Here is a 16,276-nt window from a genome sequence, read left to right as displayed (position 1 = left end):
TAATTCATATGTTTATTATCACTGGTTATTTCTTTGTGCTAAAATCATTCAAAATCTGTCTCATACCTGGTCCCTGCACCCTAAGCTTCTGATGAACATCACCCCACTTTTGATTTCTGTGAGATCACCTCCTTTGGACCCTGCAGATGACAAAGATGGAGTGATATTTGTCTTTTGCATCTGGCTTATTTCACTTAAGATCACACCTTCCAAGCCTGTGCATGTTGCCAAAGGACCGCTGCATTGCACAGAAGCTCCGTTTATACTTTTCTGAGGATAACCCCCTGCCATTTTCCACAGTGACAGTAGTGATGAACACTGCCATTAAAAATGTGAAAGGATCCTGCTTGGTTCTTCTTGGAGTTCTCTCCTGGCCTGTGGCTGTGCATACCTGCGAACAGAGCTGTGGGGCTGTGGGAGGTATGCTAACTTCCTGTTCCTGCTGTAACAAATAATCTCAGATCTGGTGACCTACAACACAGATTTGTCACCTCCCAGTTCTAGGTATCAAAAGTCTAGTCGGTCTCTCCGGGACGCAGTCAAGGCGCTGACCTGGCCTCCATGACTCAGCGCAGAACCTTTCCCACTGGCTTTTCCTGGCCACCGAGTCTGCCCACATGCTCTGGCTTGTGGCCCCTCCGCCTTCCTGTCAGCAATGGCCAGGCCTTTCTCATGCCCCATCACTCTGCCATTCTTGCAGCTTGTCAGGATAGCAGTGATGATGTGGGGGCTCCTGGAATGGTCTGGAAGGATCTTCCCGTCTCAACGTCTTCCAAGTTCCCTTTGCCAGGGTAATGTGTACAGTTATACAGAGTATGCTGGGGACTCTTGGGGCATGGGATAGCTTGCTGGCCATGCAGGGTCTTAGAGATGAAGACAGTTCTTCAACATGGCTGTGGCTGTTCACGCTGGCCCCTGCAGTTTCCACAGCTTCGCACCTTTGTGGTGATCTGACTTTGAGGAAGCTATTACTGTCAGTTCTGCACACTGTTACCCAGGCCTATGGAAAAGGTGGCTGAGGCAGCTTTCACATTTCTGGCCACAGACCAAGTCCACTCATGTTGAGCTGACCAGGGGAACTGCTCTGCCAGCAGCTGGTGCCTGTCTCAACAGGCAGACTCCTTGTGGTTTGCATATGCCACCCCTCTGCTGGCTGTTCGCAGTTTCATCCTGACGGCACCGGGATTCTTATCCTGAGTCTCAACCTGCCTGGCACACCGGGATCGTGGCCATATTCAAGGATGAGTCCACCTGACTGGTGGGAGCAGTGAGGCATGTGCATTTGAAGACATGTACCCATCAATAACAAACCGCTAGCCTTCTATCAATATTCCCCATTCTCATTTCTCCTTCTTGATCTTCTTTCTCTTCCCTTCCTCTCCTCACTTCCTTTCCTCTCTCACTCATGCTGGCACTAAACCCAGGTCCTATACAAGTTAGCTACCACTGAGCTATATCACCAGCCTTCATTTTACATGTTAGTTTGAGACATGGTCTCACTAAGTTGCTCAGGCTGGTCTTGAACTTGCTACATAACCCAGGCTGGCCTTGAATCACTCTCTAAATCCCAGAAGGGCTTTGAGCCTGCAACCTTCCTACCTCAGCCTCTTGTGATCCCGGTGTTCCAGGGATTACAGGCCTGTGCCTCACCTGGTATTTTAGCCATTCTATCAGCTATGAATGTGATGCTCACCCTCAGCTTAAGCTTGTTAGAGCACCCAGAGGCTCCAGAGCCCAGGCAGCAGACTAAGACCTGGGGAATTACAGAGCTCTCAGAACTCCTGATCTTAGCATCTTGCCACAAGAAATGCCTCCATCATGCTGTTTGGACCTGGAGACGTTGTTGAAGAACTTGCCATGTCTGCAGTGTAGACTAGGAAACCTCAACTTCCGGCTGGAAGCAAGGAAGCCAGAGGGAATGCTGGGACCTGCTGCTCACGAAGTCCAGCCTCACAGAACACCACTTCAGCCCGCCCCCCTACCCCTTTATGCACTGGAAATTTTCTGCATGGGCACGACGCCCAGGCTGACAACAAATAAGATACACGTGTTTTTCCACTGCCAGTGCTTGGGAAGTTTCAGATTAAGTGGGTCAGTAATTACATTCGAACGCTCCTCTATAGACCAAAACAGTCCTATAGACTGACCCTGGGGAAACTCTCCCTGTCCAGAGGGAAACAAAGACCCAAACACCAACAAGCCTTTCTGGTCTGCAGGCAGCCTGAAAGTTTCTACGAAGCAGCTGAAGGAGCCAACCATAGAAAGGGAAGCTGGGGCTGGAGTGATGGCTCAGCCATTCAAAGTTACGCTCACAACCCAATACAAGAAAACGGAGCCAGTGCACTCCAAGCCAGGTCCTGCGGCTGCTGCAGGATGCTAGAGCCATCCATAGAGGCATCAGGATGGAGACTCCAGCCTTGCCAGGGAGAACATTCCTGGGGGACACTGTCACTCTAGAGGTAACCATGGCCATGGGACAAGGCGGGAATAATAGAAAATAAAGCACTGAACTTTACCGACTGGAGCTGATAGCAGCTGGGCCTGTAGGCGTCTCAAACCAGGAGCCCTGTCCCTTGTTGGGCCTGTGGCTCATTCCCTCACCCTGACGTTTATCATAGCTCCTGCCAGACCTTCTGTTATATTCTGACTTCCTTTGTCCATCACACTGTCCCTTACTGCACCCAGACAGAAAGGGACCCCTCCTCCAGCCACACAGCCTGCATTGCACCCCGCCCTGACCACTCTCGTGACTCTGGGCTATCTGGGCAGCTAATGATGTTTTCCTCCCTCTGGTTGGTGGCAGGAGCCTTGAGGGTAGGGCTTATCTTGTCTTTGCTGTGTATGATGATGCACAGGGTCCCAGGTTGGCAGGGCAAGTGCTACCTTGTAGGCGCTGGGTCTGGAAGGCAGATCTTGCATTGGAGGCAACAAAGTACCATCTTTGCTTGGTCCCCTTGCCTTTTGGCACCCAGGAAAGTACAAGCCAAGGCCCTGTAGACAGCCTTTTTGGAGTTGACAGATGTTATCTGCAGCCCAGTGTCAACCTGCCAGTACTAATTACATGGAAAACTGCAGCAAGTGACACAGAGAGTGTGTACCAGGATAACCACTAATGGTGACATGCCTTGCACTCTCAAATGCACACTTGCAGCCAAGCACTGGCACTTCAGGTGTGCCCGAGCACGCACTTCTGTTTTGTTTTCCCCTGATCACACACAGTCAACCTTCTGTACCCATAGGCTCCACATGTGTGGATTCAGACAACTGTGTGTAGAAAAATGTATTTTTAAAAAGTTTTCAGGGATAGAGTGATGGCTCAGTGGCCCGAGTTTATATCTATATCTCCAGCAATCTTGGAGTGGTCCTGTATGCTGTGGGAGGATTCCCGGGGCTTGCTGGCTGCTGGCCTAGCTAGGAAAAATAAACTGAACCAAACCAAACTGAAAAGCTCTAGGTTCAAGGAGAGACCCTGCCTCAAAAGAATAAGGTGGAAAGTGATAGAGGAGGGCCCTCAATATCCTTCTCTGGCCTCTGTGTGTGTACAGGCACACATACACACACACGGGGGGGGGGGGAGAGAAAGAAAGAGAGAGGGAGAGAGAGGGGGGGAGGAAGAGAGAGAGAGAGAGAGAGAGAGAGAGAGAGAGAGAGAGAGAGAGAGAGAGAACTCCTCTGTACTGAACAGGTCAGACTTTCCCCCTTGTCATTATTTCCTCAACAAAGCCACATAACAACTATTTTCATTGCACTCACAGAGCAACAGATGTAATTAATAGTGCGCAGGTGTCTGGTCGAACATGGGCGCATGTGCCTGGATTCTATGCACATTCCAAATCGTCTCTCATAGTGACTTGGGTGTCCTTAGATTCTGTTTCCTTGCAGCATTTTAGAACAAACTGCCCATATACACTGAGAGATAACTATAATTGTCACCCAGATCCCATAAATGGAAGTCCCACCCGACTGTCACAGACCCAAGGAAGGGCAACGTACCTTCTGGCCGAGGCTTAGGCTTTTCCAGCCCTCCATCTTGCATGAGCTCAAAGGCAAAGGAGACATTCAGGACCTGGCAAAACAGATGCATTGGATATGTCGTTGCATGCCCACTCCTGTCTCCAGGACCCTAGGGCCTGTCCCCGGCGAGCCTAGCAGCCTTGTGCCTGAGGCTATGTCTGTCTGTGGCCAGAGGACTGGGCTGGGAGTGGCCAGGCTGATCTTAACCACTATCACGGGGCTCATTCTGCCCCACCCTATCCCTGCATCACTGTCAGGGCTCCAAACTCAGGGATAACAGAACATACATTTGTCAGGGTTAGATGGTAAGGGGACCTCCACCTCGGGCCAAATGCCTTCTGTCAAGCCAAGTGGGATAAACGTGGCCCCTGAGGGGCTGCAGAACCAGGCTAGCCCAAAACAAAACAAAATCACCCAGCTGTTTACAAAAGGGCTGCAGATGTATTTCAGCTCACTTTCTAGCAAAACACACACACACATGCACACATTCACACACACTCACAGACACACTCATACACACAAGTGCACACACCCACCCACACATATATTTATACACTCACACACACACAGATGCATACACACACACACACACACACACACACACACACACACACACACACACACACTCCTATAATGCCAGTATTTAGCACGCTAAGGCAGGAGCACTGTTGTAAGTCAGAGGCCAGCTTTTATTATAATGTAAGTTCCAGGCCAGTCTGGGCCATGGTATGACTTCGTCTCAAATGGCCTCCCTTCCCTCCACCAAAGTAGAAAAGAAGCAGGGGTTGGAAAGATGGCTCATCAGTTAAGAGGGCCTGAATTTTGTTGTTAGCACCCACAAGGCTCACAAGTGTAAGTTCCAGGGGATTCAGTGCTCTTATCTGGCTTCTACGGCACCAAAACATGTACACAGACACAGACACACACATACACATTGCAAAAAAAGACCCAGTCTGGCTACGGGCCTCAGGGTTAACTGGCCTGGGAGCTACCTTCCCTGTCACCTCTGACAGGGACAAGGCTGGCTGGGTATCTGCAGGAGCACATGGCTAGGGGAGCAGGGACAGACAAAAGCAAGGAACAGTGCTCAGGATGTCTAGAGTCTGCAGGTGGCTCTGGCACTACAGAGGCTCCATCTCCAACCAGCAAAAGCCTAGCCAGGATGCCACCTCCATCTCTCCTTAGACAGGCCCAGTGTAGGTGAGCTGAATGTGGGCTACAGGCTTCCGCAAGGCCCCTCCCCCTTACCTTCTGTTCAAAGCTGTCTGGGGTCAAGAAGAAGCTGTGCAGGGGTACAAAGTAGCCTTCCAGGAGCCCCATGAGCAGCACCAGGTAGACCCCATCTGCAAACTGCAGGGAGATCCAGGGGTCAGCATGGGTCTCCTTCATCAGCCAGGTGTCAATCCACCCAAGGTCACCTCAGTAGGTAGGCTGCTGTGTGAGTGAGGAGCAGGGGCAAGAGGCCCCATCGTGTGTGTGTGTGTGTGTGCAATATGGAAGCTGCCCCATGTGTTACCAGGCTCAGTCCTCAGCTAATCCTGTGAAACAGATACCAAACTGATGTGCCCCACTTCATAGGTGAGAAAAGTGAGGTGCAGGAGAAGGCTACCCTGCCTATTGGAAGAGACACCCCTGCATGGAGGTCCCAGGAGGAGTGGCAGATGATGAGAGGGTCCTCAGTTACTTTTGCTTTCGGAATAGAGAACATAATAACATCACGTGGGCGTGGCTTCTGTGTCCCTTCCTTGGGATCCCAGAGGCTGCCCAGCGTGGCTGTCAGAAGTACAGCCTCAGATTCCACCCCTACTTGCAGGGCCGTGCCATCTCTGCACCTTATTTTTCTCACTCCTGTAAAGCAGGGGTGCAGCAGTGTGGTGTCTATTCCATAGGGCTAGCATAAGGACTATATATAATGTACGTACAGCTCTTGGGGACCTGTTTGGTATGTAGGTAGCAGCTACTAAGCATTATTGCTTTTGCTGTTTTGGAAAAATGACAAAGCGACTGGGATCCTTGCTGGCCGAACAGAACTCTTTTAAGGACCACAGAAAGGGGCTTGAGGTCTGGTCCCTTCCAGGAAAGTAGAGTAACTGGGGCTGGGAAACTGAGTCAAAGGACCAAACTCTCAGGCTAAGTACACAGCCCTTTGTTCTAGGGAGGTGAGCTGCAGAACTGGGGTGATCAGTGCAGTAGTGGTCTGGGGGGTGCATTTTGGAAGGACTCGGTGTTCAGGGGAGCAGAGATGTCTCAGTCAGATGCTTATCTGATATCCTAGCACCCTTCAAAGATGCTGGGCCACCATATGTCTGTCGATCATAGATGCTGGAGTTTGTAAGCTATACTTCCTACTGTCGCCCTATTAAGAGAATAAAATGAACTAGGATGCTAGTGTCTGGGTTTGGAGCATCTTTATTAACTTCCTACAGTGATAAATATGACACAGGGAGCCTCAAGCCCAGCTGGAACTAGAGCAGTCCTCCACACTATCCTGGGTCACTTCAGGCAGGTAAGGCTTGTGTGTGGCATCCCATGCCACCTGGGTGAGTCCTGGAGAGCAGAGCTCAGACTCTGTGTGGAGGTCAGAGCCCTCTGCAGGGAGGCGAGTAGCAAGCCTGGGTCTGGCTGTGGCTGGAGTAGGCTGAGGTGGAACGAAGCCAGTCTGTGAGCCAGGAGGGCTAGGATGACTCTGCTCAGAGGGCAAGACAGATGGTGGCTGCCTGTTGGCTGACTCTGCAGATTAGGTGGGAATGAAGTGGAAGCTGGGCACAGATGCCAGAGTGCCAAGCAGCACCCTCTCACACAGCAGCCCTGGCCCTGAGTCATGAAGACGGTCCAGATAGTCCCTGAGTTCAGATATACAAGGGCAGAGCTCAGTGAGGACTGGAGGGGGCTCTGTAGACGACAGGAGGTGCCCACGCTCAGATGCAAGTCAGGCAGCAGCAGTTCACTCAGACGAGAGGCTGGGGGACTTGAGGTACACAAATTACAGCTTAGCCAATAAGCGCTGGGTAGAAATGACTGTAGTGGGTTCCAGCCAGAGTCCAGTAGATACTGCTTTGATAGTCTCTTTTATCACTATGGTGGGGCTAATAAGGCGAACACCAGAAACAGCGTCTCCTAAGAGTGCCGGGCTGGACAGTGAACAGTCCGCATGGGCTACAGATCATCTGCTTGGTACTTTTCAAAATCACCAGTGCCAGCCTGCAGGGAGCTCCAGCTGGAGCTCCTGGCAGTTGGTGGCTACTGCTGGGAGAGGGGACAGTTGTCTTCAGAGGGGTGGTTCTTTGGTAGGTAGCCTCTGGCCCAGAGGACGGCCTTATATCCATGTGCATTTGGGCAGTTCTAACTGGACTCAGTAGGTTATTAAAAAATAAAAATAAAAAAAGGAGGACGCAAAGTTGGGAGGAGGATGAGGGTATCTGGAAAGAGGGTGATAGGGGTGGATATAGTCTAAATATATTCTATACAGATACAGATTTAAAAATATATCATATATTCTTTGATGAAATCATCAAAGAATAAAATGACAAAAAACCCCACTGATGTTCTCCCAAGAAAGGGTGAGTGGGTTAAAGGCTGTGGGTTAAAGAGAGGCTGAAGGGATGGGATAGACAATTAAGCACAGGGCAGGGGACAGGAGGGTGGGGACTGTCCTATAACCATGAGATAATCCCATTTTAGTTATTCCAAACCAGCCAAGATCACTTCACAATCCCCCTGTAAACAGACAAATATAGGGTACCAGTGCTAAAGCTGCCTGCATTTAGTCAGTGGGCAACGGTGACCTAAGACAGCGTACTTGTTTGGAGGGAGATATCCAGAGATGGAGAGAGAGAGAGAATTCTTTCCTGCAACTTTTCTAAAATCAGCTGGGGGAAAAACCCTCCCATCTGGCTCACCTCTTTGGGAAGAATACATCTCATACCTCACGCCTCTGCAGGGAAAGCTCTGGGTCCCTGCAGCTGTCACTCACCTGCGTCTCCAGTTCTGTGACCTCCAAGTTTAGTTTATTCAGATGCTTGTTCACGAACGTGATGAGGGTCTGAAAGAGAAGGGCAAAGGCATCGAGGTGGAGACCTCCGTGTGTGGAAAGCCGTGGGGTCACAGGGAAAGGCATGGACTCTTGGTTAGGCAGCTCAAGCGATCAATACACAGGGCTTTTGGCTGAAAGGGACAGGAGAGCCCTGAGAGACAGGGTGACACGTGAGGTATCTGAATTGGAGTGGGGACCTGGGGGGGGGGTAGAAGGGGAACTGAGAAGAGGGCAAGAGACCAAATGGCTCTCTGGGTCCCTCTTGCTGATCCCCACTTTAGGACCACCTCTTGTGCCCACGGAGAGGAAGAATTCTGGGTGAGGAGCAGAGGAGGCAGAGTCAGTGAGTGGGAGGCAGGCTGGGCATCCTGCTGGGAGCACTCGGGCCCTAGATGACAGTGGCCACGAGACCCCAGGTACAAGCTGGGATTTCCTCATGCACTGCGGGACCCTGTCCTCTGCTGTCCCCAGACACCACAGACCTACCTTCTTCACCACGTTGAGCTTGTCCGGTGCATGGTCAAACAGCGTGTCAAAGGCATCACGCTCTGAAACAGGGAAACACGCACCATGTGGCGAAGCATGCAGTCGGCTTCCATAGGGAATCTCTGGCTGGTTCTTAGCACAGGGCCTTGGTTTGTGTGTGTTCACCAGGTGTCATGTATTTCTAAGCATGTTGACCTGGCCTTGGTCCTTCCTCCTCACTTCTGTGCCACCATAGCCCGATGTGGTCACAGTTCTCAAGTGTTTCTGACATTATCTGGTCATTTGTTATCCAAATACCAAAATTGGTTTGGCTCATTTTCAAGACAATTATCCTGGCAGAGGCAGAGGAGAAGGACAAGGGCCCAGTGCCTTCCAGGATAGAACAAGAGTCTCTTCCTGAGGGATTCCTAGTCTGTCAATCCCTCTATGCCTCAGTTTCCCTTCCTACTAAATATCATCTGGAAGCTAAGCCTTCCCTAGGGGGGTGGTAAGTGGGAAAGACACACGCTCGATACATTTCAATGTTGTTCTCCCAGTACAGTCTTTAGTATAATAAAACTATTTCCTGAGGTCACCAAGCATCAGGCTGCTGACAGAACATAGACAAGTCACACTCCTGGCAGGGCATCTTCTCGATGTGGTGCCAGCTTCCTAGAACCAGAGGCGACCTAGTAGAAGGGCATGGGGAGCGTTTCCAGCAGCAAGTGGGGCTGGGGAGGGTCTGTGATGGGTAAAGCTAAGACTGCTAGGAAGTAGTGTGTGTGTGTGTGAGAGAGAGAGAGAGAGAGAGAGAGAGAGAGAGAGAGAGAGAGAGAGAGAGAGGGAGGGAGGGAGGGAGGGAGAGAGAAAGAGAGAGAGAGAGGAGGGGAGGGAGTGCAATTCTGGGAGATGGGATCTGTGATAGGGACTAAGAGGGAGTGATGCAGCAGAGTATATCTCCCAAGTGTGTTCAAACACCTCTTCCTAAACTTCCACGCCAGGCACAGGGCAAGTCTGCCCTGCTGGGGCCATATCTGTGTTGATGAGTGAGTGTTCTTCAAGCCACTAAGGTATCCCTTCCCATCTGGCCAGTGTGTCCCCAGCTGGGACAGACATATATCAGACAACAGAACCAACTAGCTTCACCAAGGGCACCAAAAGCCAGACAAGCTCACAATACTCACCATGTCTTCCGGAAAGGGCCCTGAAAGAAAAGGAGAAAGAATTCAGTTATATAGAAGGTTTGAGTTTGGGGCTAGCCTGGGCTACATGAGACCTTATATTAAAAGAGAGAGAGAGAGAGAGAGAGAGAGAGAGAGAGAGAGAGAGAGAGAGAGAGAGAGAGAGAGAGAGAGAGAGAGAGAGAGAGAGCGCTTGTGGCTGGCCTTAGGGTGGCACCCTTTCCTGTGAGGGCTGCAGCCTCCCTAGTTGCTGCCAGCCTGGCCTTGGTCAAGCTCAAAGAGCTACCTCCTCTGGCATTTGGTCCCAGGCTGTCTCCAACTATGGAGGCTCTTATGTCGCTTTCAGGAAGGTCGCTGATGTTAGCGCAGAACCGACTGCGGTGATGCCTAAGTGCTGGTTCTTCTCTGTGGTTCGGGAAGAACCTTGCCGCAGAGGCCGAAGACGCCTGGACAGGAACTCTGAGCCACTTGCGGGGGACTTCAGGGTCCAGGGCTCTGCGGCTGACTGCCTGGAGGTCAGCTTTGTCTTCTTCCTGGCTATCCTGTGGTGCTGCCAAGTGACAGCTGCCATTGCTCCAGGGCAGTGTCTCAGAGAGGACAGAAACTGGAACCTCACGCATAGGCAGAGGAACAGTCATGTGACAGGCAGAGACATGTGACAGGTACATGGTCTAGATTAAGTTCTACTGAGGTCCCGCCTTCCACCTGTCTTAGATACTGTGTGTCTTCAGGCAAGTTCATGAACCTCTCTGATCTCTGGATCTCTCTTAATTTCTAAAATGAAATAAGGGGTGCTTTGAGCATTCAGCAGTAATTCCTGGTGCACAGTAAATGTCCTGAATATTAAAAAATTATTGCACTCTGTATGTGTGTGTGTGTGTTTGTGTGTGTATGTGTGTGTGTGTGTGGACAACTTGTAGAAATTGGTTCTTTCCTTCTACCATGTGGGTCCTGGGAAACTAACTCAAGCTTGCACGTTAACCTGCTGAGCCATCTGGCTCGCCCCATTCTTTCCCAGTACATCTCTGTTTGTAGGAATTTAAGGATATGCTTCATTCATTTGCACACATAATACCTACTAAATGACCATTTGTGGGTGGTTTTCCTACACAGGTTGTAAAGCTAGAGATGCCAGCTCGATGGACTAGCTCATGGGTTTTGTTTTTTCGTCGCCCTGGAACGGTGGCGGGGAGGCAGTCTTTGCTGCACCAGTATATAGAAAAGAGGGGCACAAACTGTGCTGGGATTCACCCATATTTGTGTTTTTGTGGCAGAGAAACGGGGCCCATAAAACCCTAACATACAGCTGAAAAGGCTGTTCTAGAATTTTAAACCTCCTCTCCCCGACCATGACAAATACAGCAGTTTCTCCCAGGACACTCCCCTGTTTGGTCCGTTCTCTTTTGCAGAAGATGAAACAGTGGGTACAAAGCAGCCCTCGTGTGATGGGACATCCAGGTAGGACAGTGACGCTGGACCTGAGACAGCATTGTCTCTTAACCCTCAAAGCCATGCCAAAGACACCTGGTATCCTGCCACCCATGCAACTATTGGTGACTAGGATGGGTCCTGGGAGAGACCAGGAGGCTTCATGATGGGGTCTCCACAGTCACATAGCAGGCATCATGGGAAGGGTCCATCTCCACCTCTACTCACTCCCAGCCCGTTTTGAAACCACTTGCATTATGGTCACCATAAGCAGAGACCTCATGTCAGTCATGGTTGGAGACCCGAGGCCAACATCCAACATATTCCACCTTAGCTTTGAGACGGGTCTCTCACTGGACCTGGAGCTTGCTCATTTGGCCAGTGAGTTTCAGGAACCTCCTGTCCCTGCCTCCCAGTGGTGGGATAACAGGTGCACACAGCTATGCCTGGCATTTTGGACAGGTGCTGGGGACCTGAACTCAAGTCCTCACTCATGTGTGTGTGTGTGTGTGTGTGTGTGTGTGTGTGTGTGTGTGTAGCACTTTGTCAACTGGACCATTTCTGCCCTCCTGGCAAACCTTTTATAGTTCCTCATCTTCAAATTTCTAAAAATAAATAGGATAACAAAACCAACCCTAAACTCAAAAGGCATCTGTAAAGTAGAGAGGGCTTTCTGGGCCATGGCACAGGACCAAATAAATCAGATTTAAGAAGAAAGAAACAAACACGTTGTCCTCTTGAAGATTAACAATTCAGGTTGGCCCTGTGTTTCCCACGTGCCGACTTCATGCTGGTTAGCTTTTGGGGGTGTGTGGGGGGTGGGTAGACTTTTTTCCTGGAGTGCCACAGAATTAGAATTTTCAGTCATGGCTAATTCCTCTCTCCCTGTTTCCCCCACCCAAGGCCGTACCTTAAGCAGCAAGAGGCACGTTTTGAATACATGGAAAAGGCTAAGCTGTAATCATGGGCTGCAGCTTAATCCCCCCTGTAATCCCAATAAATGAAAACTAAATATCAGCAAATGGGTGAATTTCAGAGAAACATCTGTGTTCCATTACAGACTGGCTGGCAACAATGGTGTTGACATACTCTGTGTTACCAGTTATTTCCTCTTGGATTTGTCGAGACTGGAGGATCCCTTCTCGTTTCTGAAATGGGGCAGAGAAGAGAAGAAAACAGGCTTTAGCAACACAGAAACCACTGGCTGGTATTGCAGACATGGAGAAGGCTATTGGTGCTTCGTAAAAGGGTCAAGAGATGAGAAGATGCAGAAATGGGAGATGCAGTGATTTGGGGGCACCTGGCTGTGCCATCGTGACGGAGAGGAATTGGTGTGTAGTCCAAACAAGTAGGCTGATTCCTGGATGGGGAAGCCTGCCTTTCTTTATGGAAGATTTCTGTTGGAGGCCAGCTGTTTGCCTCGGGGAGGGAGGCACAGCAAACCCAGTGGAAATAAAGGCTGGGTGTGTCTGCCTCCAGCTGGGCCCCCACAGCAAGGCCGCTGTGTACAGCAGAGGTCTGCAGCTGGGTAGAGGTGCGCAGGGTAGCTCGGAGAATTCAGACAGAAGCAAAGAGGACTTCTGTTTTGTTTTGCTTCTTTTTTTTTTTACACAATAACCATAGAGCTCTTTTAATCGCCTGAATATTTTAAATTTATTCTTTGATAATTTTACATGTGTGTACAATGTATCTTGATCCTGTCTACCTCTTCCCTCCCCTGGGGGAACCCCCTAAATAATTCCCACTCGAATCGTCATGTCTATGTGTTTATCCCACTGAGTCCATTACTACTGTCTGCATGCAAACGTGGGTGAGGCCATGTGTCTGCCACAGGCCAGCGCTCCATAGCACTCACGTCATCCTCTGGCCCTTTGACTCTCTCTGCCTTCTCTTTGGTGACAGTCCCCGAGTCTTGATAGGGGTGGCATAGATGACTCATTTAGGGCTGACCACTCAACAGCCACGCATTCTTGTTGCACATTTTCAACACTGATTAGTTATGAGTCTGCCCTGACTGCTGCCCGCTGCGGAAAGAAGCTTCCAGAACCAACGTTTCGAGCAGCACTAATCTACTAAGCAAATCGCTGGTGCAGTTGCTCGCATGGGGTCTATACGTGAGTAGTACACATGTCACTTAGGTACATGGCTCACGCTGAGAAAAGCAACCACTTTGAGCCTTGTCCGGCCGGCCAATTTCTTTCTTCATCTTTTTTTCCTCTTCCTCTGTTCTTTTCAAAGACAGGGACTCCTGTAGCCCAGGTTGGCCTTCAATACTATGTGGGCTTCCAGGTGGATGGTCAGAGGTACTGTCCAGGAAGAGGAAACTTTGGGGAAGTCTAGCCATTGGGGAGAGGTCATTCTAGGGGGAGGTGGCTGCCACCTCAGTGGTGGGATGGGGTGGCTGGAGAGTCAAGCTTGGGGCCAGTGAAAGAGGACAGGGTTCCCTAATGCCTTCTGATGGATTCCAGGAGGAAGGCTCGCTCCACCAGGTCCCTCTACAGCCAGCATCAGACCCTTGCTGGACAGTCTGGGCACCATAAAGGCTGGGAGAACAAAGCCACTGTCCCAAAGCCAAAATGAATGCTAAGAAGGGGCCAGGCTGTAGTGCTACACATTTAATCTCAGCATACTGGAGGCTAGCGCAGGAGGACTGAGTGTTCGAGGCTAGCCCGGGCTACATAGTGAAACCTCGTCTCTGTCCAAACCTGTCTCCCATCAAATAAAGGAAGGAGCTCCGTGTTCAGGAGGAGCAGCTGAGACACGTCTTCTAGAGCTTCCCCCTCAAACCTCCAGAAATAACCACTCTCATTTTCAGTAGCCACAGACACTGGTGTCCTGGCAAACCTTCTGAAGGAGGAAAGGCAGGCTGCATAAGAGTCTCTGAATTAGAGGAGGAAGAGACAGGCAAGGTGGAAGAGGAAGAACAGGAAATGCATGTGGAAAGGGACTGGGAGGAGAAATCAGGATTTGTTCAAGATCCAGTTTTGAAACATGTCCAGTTTTCACACGAGGCTCGTAGACTCCTTGTCTTAGGACGCCGCAGGCAGACAGAAGCTCTTCCTTTCCCGTTCATACATAATAAAATGCCTTTCTATAGGCGGGAAGGAAATGGGTGTTATGGAGGCCTCGCTGCAGCCCACAAAGCTTCTATCTCTATTCCTGGGGCTTAGTGCTTACTAAGATAGAGCTTAGTGGCTCACTTAACTGTCAGGTTTGTTTTTATTTTAAAACAGGGCCTCGCTGGGCATGGTGGCACACGCCTTTAATCCCAGCACTGTACTAGCACCTGGGAGGCAAAGGCAGGTGGATCTCTGTAAGTTCAAGGCCAGCCTGGTCTACAAAGCCATAACAGCCAGGGCTACACAGAGAAACTCTGTCTCAAAAAACCCAAACAACAACAACAAACAAATAAAACAAAACTGGGCCTCACTATGTAGCCCAGGCTGATATGGAATTTATTAATAGTCTAGACTAGCCTCGAACTTGCAGCAATCCTCCTGCTTCTGCCTCCCAGATGCTAGTACCGTTGTGCACTATCACACCAGATATTTTCTGCCAGTTCTGAGTCCTGCTCCTGAGCCTCTCTTGATAAAGCTAATTACCCTGTAAACACTAACATACATGCGCATGGGCGCGCACACACACACACACACCTACACACACACACACCTCATTTTGTATAGCCCCTTTTCTATGCCCTCACCCAAACAAAAGTCCCTGCAGCAGAAATTAAACCAGCAACTGCCTCTGATGGCTGATAATTGAGCTCAAAATAAGGTCTGAGATGTGAGCTTGCAGGGACCACTGTTTCAAAATAGCAGTCTCCACCGACTCTGCTGCTCAAATCTTTTTTTTTCTTCTTTCTTTTCTTTTCCCTTTTGTCTGCAGTAAAGCAACAGGTAAGCTTTGTAATTTCTACTGGAGAGCGGTTTATCTTACCTAGTCAGAAAGACAACTAAACTATTCAATAAATGAACAGTCAAAGAACTGGAAGGCACAGTCGTCAGAGAAGATGTAAAAGGCCGTCTTACTCAGAAATCTCTCTACTAGCCATGAAAAGACCATGCACAAATGGAATGCCTGCCCGTTTAGTTGTGAAATAATTAAGGACTCCCCAGGGCCTGTGCTAGGAGTCACCAAAGCACTCTTGCACTTCCAGTAGAGGTCCAGTAATTTGTTGCTGTTGCTCTGTTTGTTTGTTGTTTTAACCTTGGTCAGAATCCTTTAGGTTCAGAGCATCACTGAGAGGAGGGGTGAGGACTCTCCCTTGCTTTCCACCTCTAGCACCCGACACAGCCTCACCACCTGCACCCTGTGGCAGAGGGATACACCGCTCACAACTGAGCTGACCACGGTGAACCATCAGTCACTCCCAAGAGCCCATAGCTACTATCGAGGTCTGCGTGTCACAGAGCAGTCGAACTGACCTCTGCGCTCCACCATGCATGATCTACCCCCCTCTCTTCCCTGTGGCAGCATTTCAAGACACAAGATGGACTCATGTGCTGTTGGCTGGTAAGGATAACAAAGCAGAGGTGGTCTGGGTTCCTTAGGAAGACACTTGTTCCAGGGTCCTCTGGGCTGGACACAAAATGCTGGGCACAGAGTGCAATCAAGGCAGAGCTCAAAGACAAGGACTCTGAGTACCTGCCTATCAGCCACAGTTAAGGGTCTGAACTACGCATCCCTGTCAAGGAGAGCCCTCTGCCCCCTCTGTGTCGCCTTGTCTCCTTGAAGGCAGCGCCCACGTATCCCATTCCTATTATAGCTTTATGATGCTTTGCAGGGTTGAGTGCCAGTCGGTGTGGAAAAAGGACTTTCTCATTAGGGCAGGAGAGATCCGTTGCTTAGGAGCACAATTGTCGAATGCTCCTTCCCCGGTTACCACCTGACCCAAAAGCTCAGCTCGCAGCCCTTTGTCCTGTAAACAGGCCTGACCTGATCTGGCACAGTTAACCAGCCCTAAAGCTTTCTCTTCCTAACTGCGGACAGAGCTGTCTCCTGCTGTCTGCTGCCAAACCCTGGATAGTCAGGGGGCTGGGTGCTACGCTGTATATGTACTTGGAAAACAAAAACAAAAACAAAAACAAGCCAGAGACAAGAAAACACAATGGTGACCTTTTGCTAAGTGGGCATAAAGTTGGAAAATAAAATT

At 50.1% G+C, this 16,276-nt stretch overlaps 1 protein-coding gene across 1 annotated transcript in view; it reads right to left on the bottom strand.

Moving 5' to 3' along the window:
* Positions 1-16,276, bottom strand: part of Parva (parvin alpha) — a 143,586-nt gene that overhangs the window by 3,409 nt on the left and 123,901 nt on the right. The window contains exons 7-12 of the mRNA XM_051149238.1: positions 12,211-12,269; positions 9,697-9,716; positions 8,534-8,595; positions 7,988-8,056; positions 5,263-5,364; positions 3,994-4,066 (exon numbers count right to left, since the gene is read on the bottom strand). Coding sequence (XP_051005195.1) covers positions 3,994-4,066; positions 5,263-5,364; positions 7,988-8,056; positions 8,534-8,595; positions 9,697-9,716; positions 12,211-12,269 — 385 coding nt within the window. The remainder of the gene's footprint in view (positions 1-3,993; positions 4,067-5,262; positions 5,365-7,987; positions 8,057-8,533; positions 8,596-9,696; positions 9,717-12,210; positions 12,270-16,276) is intronic.

The sequence above is a fragment of the Acomys russatus genome, chromosome 7 (assembly GCF_903995435.1).
Source record: "Acomys russatus chromosome 7, mAcoRus1.1, whole genome shotgun sequence".
NCBI lineage: Eukaryota > Metazoa > Chordata > Mammalia > Rodentia > Muridae > Acomys > Acomys russatus.
This window is presented reverse-complemented; position numbering and strand designations above follow the sequence as displayed.